Raw genomic sequence first — 24332 nt, 5'->3', positions numbered from 1 at the left:
AAAAGTAACATACCTGAAACATCCACCTGTTACCTCACTTCATCAGGTGTATTATACACCAATTCCATCCATATCAAGTGTTACAATTTTCAGTTTGATTTCAGCTAACTTCCTTCTATTCCTCATAGTCACTCACAAGCTGCAAACGCCTGACACTCAATTCCACAAGTAAACTTCAGTTGTTTTCCAATGTAAAGTACTGCATTTATTGTAGCATTTGTGTATTTCCTGTCTTAACAATGTTTAAGTTTTTACGTTTGATGTATCACTGATGGTTTTCGAGTACTGTTCTCTCAACTCTATTTTCCCCAAAAGGCCTGTGGGTTTTTGGCACAATTTTGCAGCTGTAGTGATTTTTTTTTTAGGAATGTACAGGTTATGTGATGTCACAATAGAACTAACTCTATTTCCTTTTGTGAGCTTTCTCCTCCAACCGGATAGACTTACTACCTTCCCTTGAGTTTTGCAACTATACATACTACCAAGAATTCTTTCCTCTTCTATTTTATGCCCCCAAACTCAAATCCTAGTAATTTTTTAAAGTGCAATTCCATTCTCTCTCCTGGGAAGCCAAATGCTTATTCTCTGAATGCATTTGGTACTACTTCTATATTTTTGCCTTTTATCGGTGTTTAATTCTTAGTACTTGTATCTGAATAATTCTGATTATTAGTTAAGCTTGCCCCCCATTCTTCAATTTGATGATAAGTTTTTTGAAAACAGTGGTGCCTGCCTGACCCAGTCAGTAGAGCATGTGACTCTTAATTTCAGGGTTGTGAGTTCGAGCCCCTAAAGGGTAGTGGAGTAGGGTGTGAAGCCTACTTAATTTAAAAAAAAAAAAGTTTTTTGAGACAGAAGCTTTGGTGTTATACCACTCTGAATGTTTCAGAGCACCTTCAGGAGGCCTGCAATTAATTAAAGTAAAAATCAGTATCAGTAAATGTTTTATTGTATCTTACATCTTCTGCCATTCTCCAACAACTTATTTTCCAGATGATCCTATATGGATTCCCCTCTACAGGTTCTAATTCTGTTCCTATAAAACAGTAAAAGAAATAAAATTTAGTTTAAAATAGAGAACTCAAATTCCAACAATTTATAAAAACAAAAGCTGTGCTTCATAATCCTGGCATTTAGAGCTAAATATATCTCCATTTGTCAGAATAAAATCTACTAAAATACCTCCATTAACATTAGGGTCGTGATACAGTTTCCAGCCTTCAAGTGTTGCAGCTCTCCATGCCTGACCACAGCGTTTACAGAGTCGTTGTGCCTTTAGAAACAAAAAAGAGCAGTTAGTCATATAACCACTGCAGTTGGAAAAGTACTTGTGCCTTATAGAAAAGTATAAGCAATATATGTCAGGATTAGATAAAGTACAATGCTTCAAAGGACAATGTAGATAACTGGTAAGGGCATTTCACTTTGCCACCAACACCGACATTTTTCTGTGGTCTCTGCCCTTTTCTTTCCCTAATAATCCCTGTGCTCTTTGATTTTGGGCTTACTAATTGGCTCCCATGGTGCCCAGCGGTGCCTCTGGACGTTTAATTCTGCTAGAAATAAATGGGGCTAAAGAGGTTGATTCATGTAAAAGTATTATGAAAACACTGTTAAGTCTCTGTAATGACAAGGTGCTCATCAGCCCACTGGTATTTATGTTAACTGTACCAATCAGACGAGCTTAGACTAACCAACGCGATATACCAGTGAGATAGATACATCACCTCTTTACGAAACATCTCCTCGTAAGGGTAAGATTCTATGATCCCACCTCAGAACTCTAAGATTAGGGATGTGATCTCACAAGAATCCTCCTAGGGTTCTTGCTGGAGATACTGAAAAGGAGACACATTTCTTTTGTGGGAATTGCTAGCTGGCAGGAGAATGTAAGCCTGGGGCTGCTGGTGGCCATCACGGACACAAGGGACAGAGCCAAGAGCCTGAGAAAGAGACGGTATCCTAATGACATCTTTTGAGTCTCTGGATCCTGTGTAAAACCAGAAATAACTTTCTATACTTCCTGTTTCATAAGCCAATCAATTCCTTCCTCGTAAATAACCTGAGTTGGGTTTCTATCATTTGAATCTAGAGAACCCAATTAATATAACCAGTTAAAGAATATCCGACCCCAACATCATTCTGGATTTGTGACCATTAAAAATTTTTAAAGCTATATAGTAACATGGAAAAATTTGTTGATATGCTATTTAAAAAGGGAAGGGTAAAAACTATACATAGAATCTTGAAAACATTTTCCTAAGCAAAATAAATCAGATACAAAAGACAAATATTGCATGATTCCACTCATATGAAATAGCTACAACAGGCAAATTCATAGAGACAGAAAGTCGATCAGAAGTTACCAGGGCTGAGGGCAGCCCGGGTGGCTCAGCGGTTTAGCACCGCCTTCAGCCCAGGGCCTGGTCCTAGAGTCCTGGGATCGAGTCCCACATCAGGTCTCCTGCATGGAGCCTGCTTCTCCCGCTGCCTGTGTCTCTCATAAATAGATAAATAAAATCTTAAAAAAAAAAAAAAAAAAAATGTTACCAGGGCTGAGAGAGGCAGAAATGGGGAGTTACTACATAATGGTCACAGAGTTTCTGTTTGGGTTGATGCAAAGGCTTTGGAAACAGATGGTAGTGATGGTTTCATAAAATTGTAAATGCGATTAATGTCACTGAAATGTACACTAAATGTACACTATTTTTTAACACTAAAAAATGGTTAAAATGACAAATTGTGTTATATATATTTTACCACAGTGTAAAAAAATAATGCAATGTACCAAAACTACTGACTTGTTAAATAAAATATAAAGGATGAATTACATGGTAGGTGAATTATATCCCAGTAAAGTTGTTAAAAAAAAAACTTCAATGTATTATATATACTATGATTATGATTACGTTCAAAAAGGTACAAAAGAAAAGTCTTATCAAAAGATAATAAATAACAAGCATTGGCAAGGGTGTGGAAAAAAGGGAACCCTTGCCCATTGCTGGTAAATGTAAACTGGGTGAGCCTCTGTGGAAAAGAATAAGGCAGTTCCTCAAAAAATTAAAATCAGAAAAACCAAATGATCCAGTAATTCCACTTCTGGGTATTTATCTGAAGAAAACAAAAACAGTAACTTGAAAATACATACACACTCTCATGTTCACTGCAGCATTATTTACAATAGCTAAGATATGGAAACAACCTTAAGTGTTCACTGACAGATAAATGGACAAAAAATTTGGTATATAGATATACAATGGAATATTATTTTGCCAAAGAATGAAATCTTAACATTTGAACCAACATGGATGGATCTAGAGGACATTATGCTAAGTGAAATAAGTCAGACTAAGAAATATCATGTAACCTCTCTTATTATATGTGGAATTAAAAAAGTAAACAACAAAACAAGCTCATGAATACAGAGAACAGATTTGGTGGTTGCCAGAGGTGGGGGTTAAAAGAAATGGATGAAGAGGGTCAAAAAGTAAAATGAAAAAAGAAAAAGAAAAAAAAATCTTGTTCTCTTGTCTTTTTGAGACTCTATTACCATATGTAACATGAAAATGTTAATAATGAGAGTTCTCATTTATTAAATATTTACTATGAGCAAGACACTGTGCTAGGTACTTCAAATGAATTAACTCCCTTGATCCTCATATGAACCCCAAGAGAGAGGTGTTCATTATGTGACCGATCAATAGATTATCATCTATTCCCAAATAGCGGTACAAAGGTGACTAGCTTACTCATGGACACACAGCCAGTGAGTGGTAGAGCCAGAGAGACCACACTGTAACAGAATAGGCACTGAATTAGGATCAGAGCCTTGCATTCCAGCCTTGATTATTTCACTAATCCTATGACCTTGGAAGTCACCCAAGCTCTCTAGGTTTCAGGACTGTATTATTGTTTGCCTGTAAATAGAAATGATGGAAAACATGGACTTTAATGAAGCCCATGCTACCTCTAAGGGAATAACAGAGGCAGGAAAAAAAGACTGCTATAAGTAAAAACAAACAAAATCCCACCTCTATCTGTGGTTATGTAGAGATAGCGGGACTTGATAGTTTTTGTTTTTCAGGTTTTCAGTAATGTGACATTTTTGTTCTCTGGGTTTGTTTTGTTTAAGATTTTATTTATTCATTTGAGAGACAGACAGTGAGCATGAACAAGGGGAGGGACAGAAGGAGAAGCAGGCTCCCCGCTGAGCAGAAAGAAGTCCAATGCAAGGCTCAATCCCAGGACCCCTGATACCAGGACCTAAGCCAAGAGCAGACACTTAACCAACTGAGCCACCCACCTAGGCGCCTGTTTTGTTTTTTTAAAAATACATCCTTAATTGCCACTGTGATTCCTAGTTACTCTCCACATCACCAGGTAGAGTGGCTGGAACGTAAATATTTTCTGAGTAAACGGGTATGTAATAACCACTTCTTTTCTTAACTGATAAATAAGAATGATGCTTAATAATTCAAGACTTACTACCATAAGAAATCACAACAGTTTGAACTAACATATATCCAACTAAAGAACATCACCAAGAAGACTGCAAAACAGGTACCACCTATTACTCTAAGCTTGAAGCTCCTAGGCGTCAGACTGCCTCACCTCAAGAGTCAGCAAAGTCCTCCAGGTAAGCTGTTTAATTAGATACTTAACTTTTTTTTTCCTTTAAAGAATTCTGGGGCATTTTTTAAAGATATTATTTATTTATTTATTCATGAGAGACACAGAGAGAGGCAGAGACATAGGCAGAGGGAGTAGGAGGCTCCTCACAGGGAGCCTGATGTGGGACTCGATCCTGCGACTCCAGGATCATGCCCTGAGCCACAAGCAGACGCTCAACCCCTGAACCACCCAGGTGTCCCAATACTTAACATTCTGTATATAAGACCTCACCTATCACAAAACAGACTTTAAAAAGTGAGATTAAAAGAAGTCTGAGGACCATTCAAGGGTAAATATTGTCACCTAGAAGAGCAATTAGGATCAGACTCATTCTCAACTCTTAAAAATCAGAACTTAAAATAATGGGGATATGCCTAGGGTATGCAGTACATACAATACAGAGGGCAAAGTCTGACTTTTTATTTTTTATTTTTTTTATTTTTTAAAGATTTTATTTATTCATTCATGAGAGACACACAAAGAGAGAGGCAGAGATACAGGCAGAGGAGAAGCAGACTCCACGCAGGAAACCCGACATGGGACTCGATCCTGGGTGTCCAGGATCACACCCTGGGCCGAAGGCGGCACTAAACCGCTAAGCCTCCTGGGGTGCCCGAAGTCTGACTTTTTAAAAAGAATTTTCTATTAGAGTTACACAAACAAGAATGTATTGTTTTCTGAGGCAATGTATTTATCACTGGAAATGTTCAAACAGGAAGCAGATCCAGAAATAGGGTGGAAGAGATTACTGCATTGAGGAGACAGATGGTGGTCACAAAGATTCCTTCCAACTTAGTGAGTCCTTGACTTTGAAGAAGCAGGGATAGATGACTTACCTCTTCTGTCATTCCAGCACGGATTAAAGTGAAAAGATACTTGAGTAATCTGACTTCATCTTCTCTATCCAGATCATCAAGGGGCATTTTCTGTCTAATAGGAGCATCAGGGTCCTACCAAAAAAAAAAAAAAAAAAGATCATTAATGACAAATTCTTTGTACCCACATACATTTTAAACATCACCAAGAGGGCAGCCCCAGTGGCACAGTGGTTTAGCGCCGCCTGCAGCCCAGGGCATGATCCTGGAGACCCTGGATCGAGTTCCGCGTCAGGCTCTTTGCATGGAGCCTGCTTCTCTCTCTGCCTGTGTCTCTGCCTCTCTCTCTCTCTCTGTCTCTCTGAATAAATAAATAAAGTCTTTAAAAATAAAATAAACATCACCAAGAAATGATAAATCTCCTGAGTTTATATACTGAAATAGATTTAGTTACTATTAAGTTAACAAAGGGAGTGAAAGTATCACAAGTGTTCCAGATACCCACACAACTGTCTGCTGCCCATTCAAAACACTCTGTCGCCCTGCAGAGGTACATGCCTAGGTCAGGCAAGGCAGTAACAGCACTATGGCAGCCTCACCAGGTAATTCTAAAAACACCGCTCATCATTCAAGCTGACATAACATACCCTGTTGTAGCAACTACACAACCAAGTTCATTCTAACCAGAACCAGGCCTAGATGGAGAATGAGTACAGAGGAAAACTAAAGGAAGAGTCGACAATATGTTCTGTGACTTGAAAATGCTTAGCTGGTACTTTTTGAGACATATGAGGAGAGAGCTCATTATAAAACAAAGGCCATAGAAAACACACAGGTGTCCAATAAAAAAAAATTTTAAGAACAAATTTCTAATAAATAAAATCCACCTAAAACAGTTATTCCCACCTACTCTTTAATAGACAGAAAAAAATGTGCCTTTAAACAATTGGGATAACATATTGTCCTTATTTTTCCAACAAATAGCACACATGATATTCATGGTAAATTTTAAGTGAAGTTTAATTTAATTTTAATGTGACTCTTATTTGAAATGTTACTAAGTATATGCTAATATGAGTATCAATTCAGAAAATAAGGTATGTAATAGGTAAAATAGCTCTTTCACAAATTTTTTGCAGACAGATGCAATCATTCAGTTTTGGAACATATTCTCTTTCTGGCAAGAAGGAAATCATCACTTTCAGATGTTAAATGATTTTTAATGATGTTAAATGATTTTTTCAGATGTTTAAATGATTTTTAGTTGCTTGCTGCAAGGTAATTTAGCTAGAATTTATTTCAAGATCTTCTAGTAGTTTCCAAACAATTTTCATCAAGACCACTTTTGTTACCCAATGGAATTCTATCAATTTTCCCAATTGTTACTTATTTCTCCCACTTTTCATAATAAACATTTAGTTCACATGTCTCCATCTGTCACAAAGCTCTATTTCTTTATTTCTACAAGAATTAGACTCCTGCTCTTTTCATATCTACTATTATTCCTATTACTCAAATTCTAGAATGACCTTTCTAACCTCAAGCTAATTTGAAGCTTTTTTTCTCTCTGCTTTTTATTTTTTTTATTTTTTATTTTTTTATTTTTAAAGATTTTATTTATTTATTCATGAGAGAGAAAGAGAGAGAGAGAGAGAGAGAGAGAGGCAGAGACACAGGCAGAGGGAGAAGCAGGCTCCACGCAGAGAGCCTGATGTGGGACTCGATCCCGGGTCTCCAGGATCACGCCCTGGGCTACAGGCGGCGCCAAACCGCTGCGCCACCGGGGCTGCCCTCTGCTTTTTAGATACAAGAACTTTCATAAGTCATTACCTTACAGCTAAAGTCAAACCTTACTGTAAGACCAATATTAGTTTTTAAAGCTGGCAAATCTCTTTCTCTACCATCTTTTACTATTTATAATTCATGCGCCATAGATATGTTCAAACATATTCCATCAAAATCAAAAGACAACTAAGTAGTTTTAAACAGTATATGCAGACCTTTGGGAAACCAAAACAAGAATCCACAGGAAGAAAAATTCTCAGCCTTTAAAAAACAATCATGGAACCTCAAAGACAACTTTCATTTCAAAGAAACTTACTAATTCAGTGACAAGGGGACGGACACTTCCTATGTAAGAAGGTAGCTGCCGCTGTTTCAGGGTATGCAGAGTATTTTCCCTGCAAGAAAAAGTACAAAATTTTTTACAGGGGTTATTTTAATAGGTCTATTAAAAAAGTAAAATCAGTCAAAGCAAGAAAAACAGAGGACAAACTCAGAAAAACATGCAAAAATGCTAAATAGAAAGAGGTATTTTAGCTCAGATGACTAACAATGCTGGACATGCTTAATGTCTATTGGTCATTCATCTATCTGCTTTTGTGAGGTATCTGTTCAAATCTTTGCCCTTTTCTTACCGCATTATCTTTTTATTATTGAGCAGTAGTTCTCTATCAGCTACAATCTTACATCTTTCTTCTAGTGGGTGGCTTGTCCTCTTTCACTTTCTTAATGAAGTTTTTCATTTTGATGAAGTCCAATCCATCTTCCCTGATTACTGCTTCCTACGACCTAAGAAATTCTTGCCTATCCGCAAACACAAAGATGTCCTCCCATGCTCTCCTCTAAAAGGTCTGTGGTTTTAGCTTTTGTGATTCATCCTGAATTAAATGCTGGGTATGGTGTGAGGGAGGTGTCAAGGTTGACCCTTTTTTTGCATAGATGTCTAGTTTTTTCTGCATAGTTTGTTAAAAAGACATTCATTCTGCCATTGATTGCTTTAACACCTTTATTGAATACCAACTGACCATCTAAGTGTGTGTCAGTTTCTGGGTTCTATATTCTGTTCCACTGATCAGTAAGAAAAGGAGACTGACCATTAAAAATGGTCAAACCTTAATTAACTAGGGATTTTAATTTAAATTTCTGAATTTTTTTTAAAGATTTTATTCATTTATTCATGAGACACACACACACACACAGAGAAAGAGGCAGAGACACAGGCAGAGGGAGAAGCAGGCTCCATGCAGGGAGCCCAACATGGGACTCGATCCCGGGTCTCTAGGATCACCCCCCAGGCCAAAGGCGGCACTAAACCGCTGAGCCACCCGGGCTGCCCAAATTTCTAAATTTTTAATGAAAATTTTTTTCCCCAGAAAAATTACAATTACTCAAGAGTTCATTTTTAACAAACACTGAATAGCTCTAATTTCCTAATTAAGCAGAGAAAAGATCTAATAATGAACTTGCAGACTTTGTACAGACATAATGTTACTGGATTAAAGCACTATCTGAACTTTTTCTTCAAATCTTGAAATAAATTGTCCCTTTAACCTAAGGATACTTTTTGGTTTCAAGGTCCTAAATTAATTTGAAAGTACTACAGGAAGTAGTGGCCAAAGTCTTTTTTTAAACAATCACAAGTAGCTGGAAACACAGCTAAAGTATCTTCTTGATGACTGAATTACAATTACTAAGAAAATATAGCCAGGTAATTGTTTGAAAAACACAAATCAGACCATGTCATTAATTCTTAAGGTTTTCCATCACATTTAGAATAAAATCCCACAGCCTTACCCTGGCCTGCCTATAAAAGTCCTATAGGATTTGACTCTCTTCAAACTCATTTTCTACCATACTTTGCTGTGTTCACACTGGCCTCCTTGTGTAAATACTTTACATTTTCAGGATCTTTGCAGTTTCTGTTCCTGCCTAGAACACTTGTCCCCGATTTTTGCATGCTTTGCCTGCTTTCATTCATTACCTATTACTTCCTTAGAGAGGCCTGCCCTGATTACCTTTTCTATTTTAAAGTTGGACCCACTGTCATCTTCTTATCCTCTATCCTTTTTTTCAAAGCTCTAATTACCCAAGAGGCTAAATATTTATTTGTGGTCTAAGTCTCTTAAACAATTATAACACCATAAATGCAGGGTTTTTATCTGTTTTGCTGACAGACTGAATAAGCTTACTAGTAAGAACTATTTATTGAAAGATAAATAAACAAAACCAATGTTGAGTGACTTCAAGAATAAATGTTTAAGGCAGCCTGGGTGGTTCAGCGGTTTAGCACTGCCTTCAGCCCAGGGTGTGATCCTGGAGACCTGGGATGGAGTCCCATGTTGGGCTCCCTGCATGGAGCCTGCTTCTCCCTCTGCCTGTGTCTCTGCCTCTCTCTCTTTCTGTGTGTCTCTTGTGAATAAATAAAATCTTAAAAAAAAACCAAAAGAATAAATGTTTAGTAACTTACCAATATACGGATTTTGCATAAAACTCAATATTATCAGAAAAATCTCCAATCTCATCTTTGGCAATGCTCTCTAGCCAATCCACCACCAGCTAGGAAAAAAAGAAAAAAGAAAAAAAGAGTGTTAACTATAATATCTGTTAGTGTTTTATTTGAAGTGGTATTTCTATCCTTAATTCAAAAAAAAAAAAAAAAAAAAAAAAAAAAGGTTTCTACTTAAAAAAATACCAACAATTTTTCCAACCACTTTTTACTTTTTAAGACATAGAATGAAATTTTCTATAGGAATAATACAGTTCTTAAAAGGCTAGAAATAATAGGGCTATTATTCAAAAATTGAAGAACAAGGTTCTTCATGCCTTTTATTTATTATGTAAAAAAATCAAAAAGATCTTAATGTTTTAAGTTTAAAAAGTTTCAGTTCTTGTTATGTCATCTACCTTTTCTCCATGTTTCATAAAAAAATATTTCAAGATGCCTGGGTGGCTCAGTAGTTGAGAGTCTGCCTTTGGCCCAGGGTGTGATCCCGGGATCCGAGATCAAGTCCCACAACAGGCTCCCTACAGGGAGCCTGCTTCTCCCTTGGCCTGTGTCTCTGCCTCTCTGTGTCTCTCATGAATAATCTCATGAATAAATAAATAAAATCTTAAAAAAAAAAATTCAAAATTCTAGTCATACCTGACTTTGTCGGACAAGTGAATCTCTCTGAAATAATGCTTCCACCACCATTTTCTCACTGGCATTAAGAGCCTATTAAAAAATTATTTGAAGAAAGGAAAGAAAAAAAAAGATGCTCTAAGAATATTATTTTAATACAAATGGAAAAGTGAATCTGACATAATTATATTTAATTACCCATAAACATTTAACCATATGATAAATCTGTATATTCATGTTTGAAAAATTTTCGTAAGTAAATTTCAAACTAGATCAACTTGCAGCTGCTTTTACCTGATAATTATCTGGCTACACTTAGAATTTTAAAAGCTTACTTCCCCAGAGATGATGTTGTATGGAAAAATAAAATGCAGAACAAAATGAAACAAACAAAAAAATCTTAATAAAGGGCAGCATATAGTCATGTGACATATCAGAAAGTGAACATTTAAAAACTTTAAACTCAAATTAATTAATTAATTAATTAATTAAAATGTCAAATTCTTTATCAACCTACACAGAAATTGATAGGTAATAAAACTTAACAATGCAAGGATCTTAAGACTGACTTTAAAATGCAACTTCATATAAATATTAGCAAGTAATATTAAGCAGCATATCAAAAGGTAAGATATTGTGACTAGTAGAAGTACGGATCAAATCTATTAATTAATCCATCTTATTTGTGGGTTAAAGGAAAAAGCAACATGAACATCTTGATAGATGCCAAAATGTCACTTGATAAAAATATCTTCATAAATTAGAAATAGAAGAATATTTTGCTAACATAATAGACTATCTAGTTGAAACCTATAGCAAAAGTTATTGTAGAGAGACATTCCTTGAAAATCCAGAAGACAAGGGCACCTGGGTGGCTCAGTTGGTTAGGCATCTGACTTCAGCTCAGGTCATGATCTGAGGGTCCCTGCTCAGCTTGTCCCTCACCCTCTTCCTCTTCCTCTGCCCCTCACTCTCACTCATACACACTCTCTCTAGTAAATAAAAACTTTAAAACAAATTTAAAAAATAAAAATCTTTTAAAAATCGAGATTAAAAGAATTCTTGTAATTATTCAACTTTACTTTCAAAGTTCTAGCTAATATATAAAACCAGAAAAAGAACTAAATAGTAATAAGTATGGGGGGAAAAGCCACGGGCAGCCTGGGTGGCTCAGTAGTTTAGTACTGCCTTCAGCCTAGGACGTGACCCTGGAGACCCGGGATCGAGTCCCACGTCAGGCTCCCTGCATGGAGTCTGCTTCTCCCTTGGCCTGTGTCTCTGCCTCTCTATCTGTCTCTTATGAATAAATAAAAAAAAATCTTAAAAAAAAAAAAAAAAGCCAAAGTCATCACTATTTGTAGATAGGAAAATAAATCAAGACAACTATTAAAACTAGTAAGTTCAATAAATAACCAAATATATGATAATCTCCCACCATGTACATGTCACTTGATTGGAATATACAGTATTTGTAGAATAAATTAAAAGATTGAAAAGATAGTAAACATAGTTTTGGTGAAAGGAGATTAACAGACATGTATAGTTGAAATCATTTACTATAAAAATGTGTATTTTCTCCTTTTTTGATTTATAGTTGCTTTAAACATGAATTACTTTTGTAATCAGAAAATAAAAAGCAATTAAACCTTAAAAGACTACCTGTCCTTATAATTTTAAAGGCATATTTTTACCAAGTCCTTAAAGAACAAGCAGTTTCTATGTTCTTCCAACAGAGTAAAAAATAAATAATGGGAGATTTATGATCTTGTTCCAGAGAGCTAACATAATTCAGACACCAAAACTGAATGAGAATAAGTCACATAAAAAGAAAATACAGGGGATCCCTGGGTGGCTCAGCAGTTTGCAGCCTGCCTTTGGCCCAGGACGTGATCCTGGAGTCCCGGGATCGAGTCCCACGTCAGGCTCCCGGCACGGAGCCTGCTTCTCCCTCCTCCTGTGTCTCTGCCTCTCTCCCTCTCTCTCTATGTCTATCATAAATAAATAAATAAATCTTAAAAAAAAAAAAGAAAATACATTTGCAAAAGTTCTCAATAAAGTATTAGCTAATAAAATTTGGCAGTATATTTAGGAATATATCATGACAGTTTATCCTACTTGAAGATAATTCAACATTAGGAAAATGCAAACCATTACATTAATAAATTAAAGCAGATATTCATGGAAGCAAAAACACTCTGATTGCATTCAATACCCATCCCAAAGCAAACCCTAATCTGAAATAAAACAAAAACATTCTTATCAAAAGTCAGGAAGAATGCCTGATATTACTAACACAATTCATCAATGCTATACAGGTGCTCCTAGTCAATGTCATAAGGCAAGTTAAAGAAATAAGAGATTAGAAGGACTAAAGGAAACTTACTATGCGTGGACGATTACTGCCAACATAGAAAACCCGATAAATTCAAATGAAAAAACCAATTGGAGCTAGTAAGAGTTCAGAGAAAAATGGCTAATTATGAGCTCTACAAATAAATCATTAATCTTCTATTTGACAGTAATAACTAATTAGAAAATGTAATACGAAAGAGGATCCATTCACAGTAAGATTTATATAGACTTTTAATAGAGTACAGATTTATATAAACTATAAAAGATCCAAGTAAATGGAGATACACTATGATCGTAAACAGAAAGATTCAACATGTAAAGAGGTCATTATCTCCTCAAATTTACAAATTCAATACTACTTCAATAAATATCCCAATAAGACTTAAAAATAAAAATGAATATTGTAGTGTTCAGCTGGAAAAAAATGTGCAAAAATGTATTTTTAAATGAGGAGGAAGACTTACTTTACCAAATAGCAAAACTTCTGAATTTAAAGACTCAAGTTGTCTAATACTGGTTTTCAAATGAATCAATTAATAAAAGAAAAAAGACCTATGTGTAAATATGATAAACATATTTGTTTGATAAGTGGTGTTGGACTAAACGGATATTCATTGGGAAAAAGTTAAGTCTCTTTCTTACTTCAGAGACAAACCTTACTCCAGGTGAATCCCGAGAGCTTATTATGTAGAAAATAAGATTTGGGTTCAGAAGAAAACATTGGAGAATATTTATAGATAGGAGAGGCCTTCCTTAACAAGACACAAGATAATGAATGACAAAGGAAAACTTGAAAGATGTCCAGCAACCCGGGTGGCTCAGCGGTTTAGCGCCACCTCCAGGCCAGGACCTGACCCTGGAGACCCAGGATCGAGTCCCATGTCAGGCTCCCTGGGTGGAGCCTGCTTCTCCCTCTGCCTGTGTCTCTGCCTCTCTCTCTCTCTCTGTGTCTCTCATGAATAAATAAATAAAATCTTAAAAGAAAAAACCTTGGGATCCCTGGGTGGCGCAGCGGTTTGGCGCCTGCCTTTGGCCCAGGGCGTGATCCTGGAGACCCGGGATCGAATCCCACGTCGGGCTCCCGGTGCATGGAGCCTGCTTCTCCCTCTGCCTGTGTCTCTGCCTCTCTCTCTCTCTCTCTCTCTCTCTCTCTGTGTGACTATCATAAATAAAAAAAAATAAAAGCTCATTTCTTTAAAAAAAAAAAAAAACTTGAAAGATGTGAGCACATAAAAATGGAAATGTCTACTTGACAAACACCTCTTTAATAAAGCTGGAAGACAAGTAACAGAATATCTTTAACTTAGGTAAGAGAAAATAATAATTGGAAAATAAGCAAAGGATATGAATATAGAATTTGATTAGGAATATTATTGCTTAAGAATGAAGAACACTCCACTTTGCTAATGATCAGTGATATCCATGCTGAAGTGACACACCTTCCTTCCATCAACAACATCAAATGATTGGTATTAAACATTTTCACCCATCAGTATATTCCTTTGGGAAGGCATGTGACAGTATCAAACTCTGACTCAACAATTTCACTTCCAGAAGTGCAGGAAATACTGGAATATATAAATACAAAGAATGGGGCAGCCCGGGTGGCTCAGCAGTTTAGCGCTACCTTCAGCCCAGGGCGTGATCCTGTGGACCCGGGATTGAGTCCCACACTGGGCTCCCTGCATGGAGCCTGCTTCTCCCTCTGCCTGTTTCTCTGCCTGCCTCTTCCCCGCCCCTTCTCTGTGTCCCTCATGAATAAATAAGTAAAATCTTAATAAATAAACAAACAAACAAATACATACATACAAAGAATGTTCATTGCATTACTGATTGCTATAGCAGAAATATTAGAAACAACCTAATGTTGCTTACCAGAATGCCTGAAAAAATTATAGTTCATTTATACTCTGGCAAACTATGAAAAAAATATGGTAAATCTACATGAAATGACATGAAAAAGAAAACAAATATTGAAGGAAACTCAGTATCATGTATAAATGAAATCATACTATACATTAAAAAAACTATGGGTATGTATATACATGTAAGGATGCACTGAAAAGTGTCTAGTAGCAAACAGACTGAAGAGTAAGAGATAAAAAAGGACTTTTACCTTTTATTCTATATAATATAAATCAGTATTTGATTATTTTATGATTGTTATCTTTTATTTACATATAAAATTTTTTAAATGAAGAAACTCAAGATGGAGGGTCAAAAATCAAATTCTATTACTAAAAGCCATTTTAATTTTTAAATCTTTATAGAGGAAAAAATTAATCTTGAGCTTACAGTAACTGCAAATGTATTTTCTTCTTCTAACGCAGACTGTACTCTGTCTCTGAGGAAAAATAACACAAAATAAAAAATCTTTAATTTACATATCATGTTTTAAACTATATACATACACAAACTTGCATTCTATCCAGCATAAACAAATGAGTTTCCAATTAAACTTAATCATTCTTTAAAAACAAGGGTACAAGTAATAAATACCTTCTGGATCTGATAGTGACACCTGAATAAAACTGCTATTTACTAAAAATACAAGTTGCAAAATGTCTTTCATGGCGACCTACTAGTGTACACCCCTCCTAAGTTTTTAATATAATTTATCACATTGCAAAATTAAGTAATCTGATTCACTTTCAAGATTTTCTCATCACAATGAAAAAGCAAAATGAGCCAAAATTACTGGGCATCTGAGAGAAGGAAAATGTGGTTAACTTCTTTCCAACTGCCACTTGACATAAAGTCTGTTTTTCTGTTCTTTTTCTTATCTATCCTCTCCTAAGTATTGCAGTAATTTTCAGCACTTTTCTTAAAACATTATGACATATATTGGGGAGCTACCAGCTTCATAACCTAGTATTTCCCTCTTCCCTTCTAACTCACCCCCAACAATGGTCTAACAATGGTCTAATGACAAGGCATTACAAATGATACATAGCAAAAAGAGCAGAGCTTATTTCCTTTTTTTTGGGGGGGGTTAGAGCTTATTTCCAAACACAATCTACTTTACCTTTTAAATTAATTTGCCAAAAAAAAAATTAATTTGCCTATTGGTAACCTGGTGTGTATTTCACTTATGAGTCATATACAACTTTACCTATACAAAGAAGCCAGCAGCCTCCAAGTGACCATCTCCTGTTGAAGAAGCCAGAGCATACTGGCTGTTTTTGAGAACTTCTGAAGTCCAGGTGTTGCCCGGCTCACTATTTTACTCAGTATGTTCACCTGACATAAAAAAACACAAATGTAGAGGTTTTCTATAATTCTGAGTCATAACTGTGTATTCTTCAACTGCATGATGCTAAAACTAAATATATACATATATAAATACACTTTATTAATGATTAAAAATGTTTCCTATCTATTGCCTTTCTTTAATTGAACGAAATATAACATCCCCACTAGAAATAGCCTTAAGTTGAAGTAAGGTGTGTTTATGAGTACATAAGTAAAAGTTTAACATACTCTAGATTTCAGACTCAACAATAACCATGGGTACGTATTTTTTTCCCTCTTGTATACCCACTCAGAAGATAAGCTAAATCTAACATATACCCGACAAAACTATAACATGAACAGCATAGCAAAGAAAATTTAAAATAAGGTATCATTAAATTATGCCTGAAAAATTTATACAACAAATCAAGAAAACTTTTAAGATTGGTACTAAGTGGTGCTGGGTAGACTCAGTTGGTTGGGCGTCTGACTCATGATTTTCGACTTGGGTCATAATCTCAGGGGTCTTGGGATCTAGCCCCTAGTTGGGCTCCATACTGCACATGGAGCTTACTTAGGATTCTCTCTCTCTCTCTCCCTCTGCCCCATCGCCTCTCACCTACCCCAATCCCATGCACAAGTACTCTATCTTAAAAACAATTTTTAAAGATTGGTACTAAAACATTGTCATTTCTAACCAAAACTTAACCAAAATCCCTCCTTGTTCTAAAACAGTAGTTCTTAACCTTTCTCGAGTTGAGGCATGTGTGAAAATCTAATGAAAAGTATGGATATTCTCCCCAGAAATACACACAAAATTGTTTATCAGAAGGTTTAAGGACCCAGGGTAAAAAAACTTTTCAGATCCCTGGGTAGCTCAGCGGTTTGGCGCCTGCCTTCAGCCCAGGGTGTGATCCTGGGGTCCCGGGATTGAGTCCCACATCGGGCTCCCTGCATGGAGCTTGCTTCTCCCTCTGCCTGTCTCATGAATAAATAAAACCTTTTAAAAAAAGAAAAAAACTTTTCTCAAAGGTTATCTTACGAGAACTAGGAAACAGGATCACTCTTATTTAGAAAATGAATCACTAAAAAAAAAAAAAGAAAGAAAATGAATCACTATCATCACAGCAGGTTTCCCTCCTTTTAAAAAGTGTTCACCTGGAGGTTATTATGCTGAGTGAAGAAAGTCAGTCGGAGAAGGACAAACATATGTTCTCATTCATTTGGGGAATATAAATAATAGTGAAAGGGAATATAAGGGAAGGGAGAAGAAATGTGTGGGAAATATCAGAAAGGGAGACAGAACGTAAAGACTGCTAACTCTGGGAAACGAACTAGGGGTGGTAGAAGGGGAGGAGGGCGGGGGGTGGGAGTGAATGGGTGACGGGCACTGGGGGTTATTCTGTATGTTAGTAAATTGAACACCAATAAAAAATAAATTAAAAAAAAAAAAAGAAAAAAAAAAGAAAAAAGAAAACTAAAAAAAAAAGTGTTCACAAAGAAATGTTACTTTTATCTTAAGGGCAGTGTTTATTAATAAAAGTGTTATCTGGACTTCTCATTATTCAATTTTCTACTGGAACCCTAACTCCAGTAATTCACTAAGTGATTATTATTGCTTTTGTTATTTAATGAAGCTACTTCTTTTATAATGCAACAATTCAGAGACTGATTATTGAAACAATATTAAATGCTCAAAAAATATTGGCTATCATTATTTTAATCATTCTTAAATGCACTAGTTATTTGAAGTCCTTCTTCTTTAAGTTTATTTATTTTTTTAGTAATCTCTACACTCAATGTGGGGCTAGAACTCACAATCCCAAGACCAAGAGTTGCACGCTTTTATGACGGAGTCAGTCAGTCACCCCTTGTTCCCCCTTTTTAAAAAATAGACTTTTTTTTTTAACAGGTACCTCAGTAGCTCAGTTGGTTAAGGGTCTGACTCTTGGTTTTGGCTCAGGTCATGATCTCAGGGTAATGAGATCGAGCCCCAAGTCAGGCTCCACACTGGGCATCTGGAGTCTGCTTGAGATTCTTTCCCCTTCCTACTCCCTCCCCATCTGTTCCTTCCCCAGCTTATGTGCATGCACGTGCTCACAGGTGCATGCTCTCTCTCAAATAAATAAATAGACAATTTTCTCAAGCAATTTTAGGTTCACAGCAAAACTGAATGGAAAGTACTAAGTTCCCATGACTTTCTCTCTCCACTTACAACTTTACCCCTTACTATGAATATCCAGCACCAGAATAGTACATTTGTTACAGCCATCAATGAACCAACACTGACCTGTCATTATCACCCTAAATCCATAGTTTATGTAAGTGTTCACTCTTGGTGTTGTATATTCTATGGGTTTTGACAAATGGATAATGATAGGCATCCACATTATAATCTCATACAGAGCACTTTCACTCTCCCCCAAAATCCACCCTGCTCCACTTTTCATCCTTATTCTCCCCATCCCCAGGCAACCACTGAACTTTTTACTCTTTCCAAGTTTTGCCTCTTCCAGAATGTCAGAGAGTTGGATTCAGAGTATGTAGCCTTTTCAAACTAGTTTCTGTAGCTTAGAAATGTGCATTTAGGGTTCATCCTTATCTCTTCATGACTTGATGGCTCATTTCGTTTTAGCATTGAACAATATTCCATTTTGTCTAGATGTATCACAGTTAATGTATCCATTCACTTACTAAAGGACATCTTGGTTGTTTCTAAGTTTAGGCGATTATGAATAAAGCTGCTATAAACATCTATATGCTGGTTTTTGTGTGGGCAGAAGTTTTTAATTCATTTTGGTAAATACCAGAGTATGAATGTTGTTGAAACATATAAGACTATGCTCAATTGTGCAAGAAACTGCCTTCCAAAGTGGCTGTACGATTTTGCATTCCCTCCAACAATGAACGAGAGTTACTGCTGCTCTACATCCTTGCCATCATTCGTTGTTGTTAGTATTTGGGATTTTTGCCATTCTAATAGGGGTACAGTGACATCTCATTGTTTTGATTTGCAATTCCATAATGACACAGGATATTGAACATTTTTTCATATGCTTACTTGCCATCTATGTGCCTTCTCTGGTGTGGTGCCTATTAACATGTTTTGTCTTTTCTTTTTGTATGTAGGGTCCAAACCCATCATGGAGCCCAACTCTGGGCTTAAACTCACAATCCTGAGATCAAGATCTGAGCTGAGATCAAGAATCAGACACTTAACTAAGCTACCTACGTCCATTTTTTAAATTGGACTATTCATTTCCTAATTATTGGATTTTAAGAGTTCTTTGTATATTTTGGATTTTCCTTTTCTTAAAGCATCCTTTTGTTCCCAAAGAAATCTTATATGAACTTTCAATATGCAAAAAGCACAGCTACTCTTGCTAACTCCCCAACCATGCCACTCCTGCCACTACACCCCTAAGACATCTCCCTTAAATACAGTATGGAAATTTGTAGATTGATGGGATGCCTGAGTGGCTCGGTGGTTGAGCGTCTGCCTTTCACTCGGGGCGTGGTCCCAGAGTCCCGGGATCGAATCCCACATCGGGCTCCCTGCATAGAGCCTGCTTCTCCTCCCTCTGCCTGTGTCTCTGCCTCTCTCTCTTTCTCTCTCTCATGAATAAATAAGTAAAATCTTAAAAAAAAGAAGGAAATTTGTAGATTGAGATTGTTCAAAAACTAAGAATACTGAAGCCTGACCAACATGGAGTGAAATTAACTTACCTGGCAACTACAAATGTTTTCATATTCTTCTACAAGGTCAAAAACTGTAGATGACGAGTGCTTTAAGAAAGACTGCAGGAAATCGGAAAACATACTCATGGATGCTAGAACACATTTAAAAAGAAAAGGAACAAAAAAGTTAAGTAACATATACTCTTATCCAATTGTTTCTTTGAAAACTTAAAAACACAACTATACATCCTTTTTTTATTACTGCATTTTCTTAAAAATTGTAACCATGGTAAGATAAATATAACAAAATTTACCATCTTAACCATTTTTAAGTGTACAGTTCAGGGGCATTAAGTACATTCACACTGCTGTGCTACCGTCACCACCATCCATCCACAGAACTCTTTTCATCTTGTAAAACTACAACTCAGGTAGCCAACGCAATCCTAAGAAGAACACAGCTGGAGGTATCATACTTCTTGATCTCAAACTATACTACAAAGCTCTAGTAATCAAAACAGTGTAACAGTAGCATAAAAAAAAGACACACAGACCAATGGAAAAGAATGAGTCCAGAAATAGACTCCCATATGTACAGTCATCTAATATTTGACAGAGGAACCAAGAATACTCAGTGAGGAAAGGATACCCTTTTCAATAATGGTGCTGGGAAAACTGGATGACCACATACAGAAAAATGAAATTGGACCCTTATACCACTCATAAAAACTAACTTGAAATGGATTAAAGACTTAAACATAAGACCTGAAACTGTAAAACTTCTGGAAAAAAATATAGGCAAAGAACTCCTTGACATTGGTCTTGGCAATATTTTGGATATGACACCAAAAGTACGAGAAACAAAAGTAAAAGCCAACAAGTCAGACTACACCAATCTAAAAAGCTTTGATTGCAAAGCAATCAATTAACAATTGATTGCAAAAGAAACAATTAACAGAATGAAAAAGCAAACACACAACCTACGGAATGGGAGAAAACATTTGCAAACCATATATCTCATAAGGGGTTAATTCCAAAATATATAAAGAACTCATACAATTGATTAACAAAAAAAAAAAAAAAAAAAGAAAAAAAAAAAAAAAACAGGCTAACTAAAAATTGGCCAGAAGAACTAAATAGATATTTCTCCAAAGAAGACATACAAACGGCCAATAGATATATGAAAAGAGGCTCCATGTCACTAATTATCAGAAAAATATAAATCAGGGATCCCTGGGTGGCGCAGCGGTTTGGCGCCTGCCTTTGGCCCAGGGCGCGATCCTGGAGACCCGGGATCGAGTCCCACATCGGGCTCCCTGCATGGAGTCTGCTTCTCCCTCTGCCTATGTCTCTGCCTCTCTCTCTCTCTCTGTGACTATCATGAATAAATAAATAAAATCTTAAAAAAAAAAAAAAAAAAGAAAAATATAAATCAAAACCACAATGAAATGATCACCTCATACCGGTCAGGAAAGTTATCATCATTAAGATAAGAAATAACAAGTGCTGTGAGGAAGAGAAATGGGAATTTTTGCACACATTGGTAAGAACGTAAACTGGTTCAGCTTACTACAGAAAACAGTATAGAGGTTCCTCAAAAAATTTTAAAAAGAACTACCATACGAAATCATAACCTCACTTCTACATTTATATCCAAAGGAAATGAAAACAGGAATTGAAAGGATATCTGCACTCCCACGTTCACTGCAGTATCATTTGTTCATAAACACCAAGACAGAAACAACCCAAGCATCCATCACAAGATGAATGGGTAAAGAAGTGGCATATACATATACTGGAATATCATTCAGCCATGAGAAAGGAAATCCTGCCACTTGCAACAAGGATAGATTCTGAGAACATTACTGCTAAATGAGATATATCTGACAGAGAAAGACGAATACTGTATACCACTTTATACATGGAATCCTAAAAACCCAAAGTCATAGAAACAGAGAGTAGCAGAACAGTGGTTACCATGGCAAAGAGGTGAGAAAATTGGAGATGTTGGTCAAAGGGTACAAACTTGCAATTAGAGGATGAGTAAGTTCTGGAAATCTAATGCATAACACATTTGTATATATATTTTCACAGATTAGATCTTAGATGTTCTCACCACAAAAAAAAAAAAAAAAAACCGGTAAATCTGTGATGTAAAGGTATGATGGAGTGATGGAAGTGTTAGCTAACACTAATAAACACACCGCAATATGTAAATACATCAATTCAATAGTATACACCTTAAACTTACACATTATATGTCAATTGTATCTCAACTAAAAAAAACTAAAACTCTGTAGGTACAGAGTTAAACAGTAACTCCACTCCTCTTTCCCCTGGTCCCTTGCAACCATCATTCTACTTTCCAGGAGTCTAATTACTGTAGGTACTTTGTATTAGTGAAACCATACAGTATTTATTCTTTTGTCACTGGCTTATTTCATTTAACAAAATGTCCTCAAGTTTCATCCATGTTGTAGTATGTGTCTGAATTTCCTTACTTTTTAAGGTTGAATAATATCCCACTGTTATGTATGTAACACATTTATTAATCCATTCATCCATCAACAGACATTTGGGTTGCTTCTACTTTATGGCTATTATGAATAATAGGGCTACAAACAAAGGTATACAGGATTTGTAATGCTGATTTGTTTTTTGAGGGCATATACCCTGAAAGTAGAATTGCTGATCACATGGTAATTCTATTAATTTTCTGAGGAATTGCCATCTGTTTCCCATAGCACTGCACAATTTTACACTCCCATCAATAATGTACAAAGTCTCCAATTTCTCCACATCCTTGCTAACACCTGTTATTTTCGTTTTTTTGTTTTGTTTTGTTTTGTTAGTATCCGTCCTAATGAGTGTGAGGTGGTGTCTCATTTAGTTTTGATCTGCATTTCCCTAATGATTAGTAATGTTGAGCTTCTGAAAATATGCTTAACTGATCATTTTTCTATCTTCTTTGGAGAAATGTCTAAGTCCTTTGCCCATTTTTAAGTTGCGTTAATTTTTTGTTGTTGTTAAGCTATAGTTCTTTCTATGTAATAGATACTAACCTCTTACCAGATATAAGATTTGCAAATATATTCTCCCATTCTGTGGGCTGCCTTCTGATTGTATCTTTTGATGCATAGAAATTTTAGATTTTGATTAATTCAATGTACCTATTTTTTCTCTTGTTACCTACAAGTCTTTTAAGAGCCCAAATATGTGCTAGGTATTAATCTAATCAACAATTATAAAAAAAATGTGAGTCAAATTTTAAAATTTAAAATATCTGAATTGCGTTTTAAACACATAACAAAGTAGCTGACAAAGTCACAGGAGATACTAAGATGACATGTTCTACTCAGGGAAAATACATACACTCTACTAAAGTACAGTAGGGCTGTGAAATCAAACTGCTTAGTTTCAAATCCTGGTGCCATCATTTCCTCCCAGGTGAGCTTGAGCAGATTAACCACTATGAGCAACAGTTTCCTCTCCCTCAAAATGGGAATAGTTATTGTAACTCTTTAATGACCTTTACCAAAGACAGTATTCATGCAGAGGTAAGCACTTGGACTCTCACTATTATATGTTAGCTTATGATGATGGTAAGGTGAAGGACCTACGTAATAATGAGTAAACACAGACACATGAAAAGTAAACTTTTTTTTTCCAACAGGGAATGGTAATAACCAACCTAAAGCTAGGAAGGTCACAATACTATTTGAACAAGAAAAACAAACCAAAACAAAACGGCATGCTAGTGCTAATCCACATCAAAACATGTCAACTATATCAGATAAAAACTAAACCTAAAGTAAAGACATTGTTCTTCAAAAGAACAAATGTGAAAACAGTAAAGATATGAGACTTGTCTATTAATCTGACAAGGTATTTACACTGAAGCAAGATGCTCCAACTGAGAACTCAGGTGAGGTTCTCAACCTTCCAGACCTACTACATTACCATAACCAATCAATTTAACGAAAAATATTTTATACTGACATTCACAAGTAAGAGATCATTTCCTTGATCTTAGTAAAGGAACAGGCTACTTCATTAAAAAGGTCAAAGCCATTTTACCAGCTTCACCAGGATCATCCTCACGTAACATAACAGCACTGAGGGTTACGTCCTCTGTTACACTGTGGGACTCTGTGTTTGTGAGGGTTCCTGTTCGCTGTGATGTGAATGCAGTGGCCCAATGACTGTCATCCAGATTAGTTACCTTAAAAAAGAAGAAGAAAAAGAAGATACAGAGAAGTAATGAACTACTGCTATTGAATGGATAGACTTTAATATTGTTATATATTTTTAAACCTACGTATGTATTTTTCCTATTTGAGGGATAGCCACAGGGGCTATTTTGTTAAGGAAATCACAGCTTCTATGACTGTTTTCTTCTTTGTACTACTCTATATTTTTTTAAAGACAATAAACATTTTAGTTTGTAATATTTAAGCTGACATTAACAAGTAAAATAAGGCTGTCCTATTGCTCTACATTCACATCAGTTTTTCACTATTAGGAAATTGTGTGGGACAAATGACCCAGTTTTTTCAACACATAAATGGTAACAAAAGTGATGACAGAGGAACCAACAGATTAAAAGACAAGACATATCAAGCATATGCAATGTGCTTATTTGAAGCCTGATTTAAACAAACCAACTTAAAAATTGATATAAC

At 35.9% G+C, this 24332-nt stretch overlaps 1 protein-coding gene across 4 annotated transcripts in view; it reads right to left on the bottom strand.

Annotated features, from left to right (window-relative positions):
- Positions 1–24332, bottom strand: part of NUP107 (nucleoporin 107) — a 48466-nt gene that overhangs the window by 18916 nt on the left and 5218 nt on the right. For all 4 annotated transcript variants that reach the window (XM_072843200.1, XM_072843203.1, XM_072843201.1 and 1 more), the window contains exons 5-14: positions 23728–23872; positions 19699–19802; positions 15854–15981; positions 15037–15085; positions 10411–10482; positions 9736–9824; positions 7588–7666; positions 5508–5621; positions 1183–1273; positions 960–1036 (exon numbers count right to left, since the gene is read on the bottom strand). In XM_072843200.1, the coding sequence (XP_072699301.1) occupies positions 960–1036; positions 1183–1273; positions 5508–5621; positions 7588–7666; positions 9736–9824; positions 10411–10482; positions 15037–15085; positions 15854–15981; positions 19699–19802; positions 23728–23872 (948 nt within the window). The remainder of the gene's footprint in view (positions 1–959; positions 1037–1182; positions 1274–5507; positions 5622–7587; positions 7667–9735; positions 9825–10410; positions 10483–15036; positions 15086–15853; positions 15982–19698; positions 19803–23727; positions 23873–24332) is intronic.

This window comes from Canis lupus, chromosome 11, assembly GCF_048164855.1.
Source record: "Canis lupus baileyi chromosome 11, mCanLup2.hap1, whole genome shotgun sequence".
NCBI lineage: Eukaryota > Metazoa > Chordata > Mammalia > Carnivora > Canidae > Canis > Canis lupus.
This window is presented reverse-complemented; position numbering and strand designations above follow the sequence as displayed.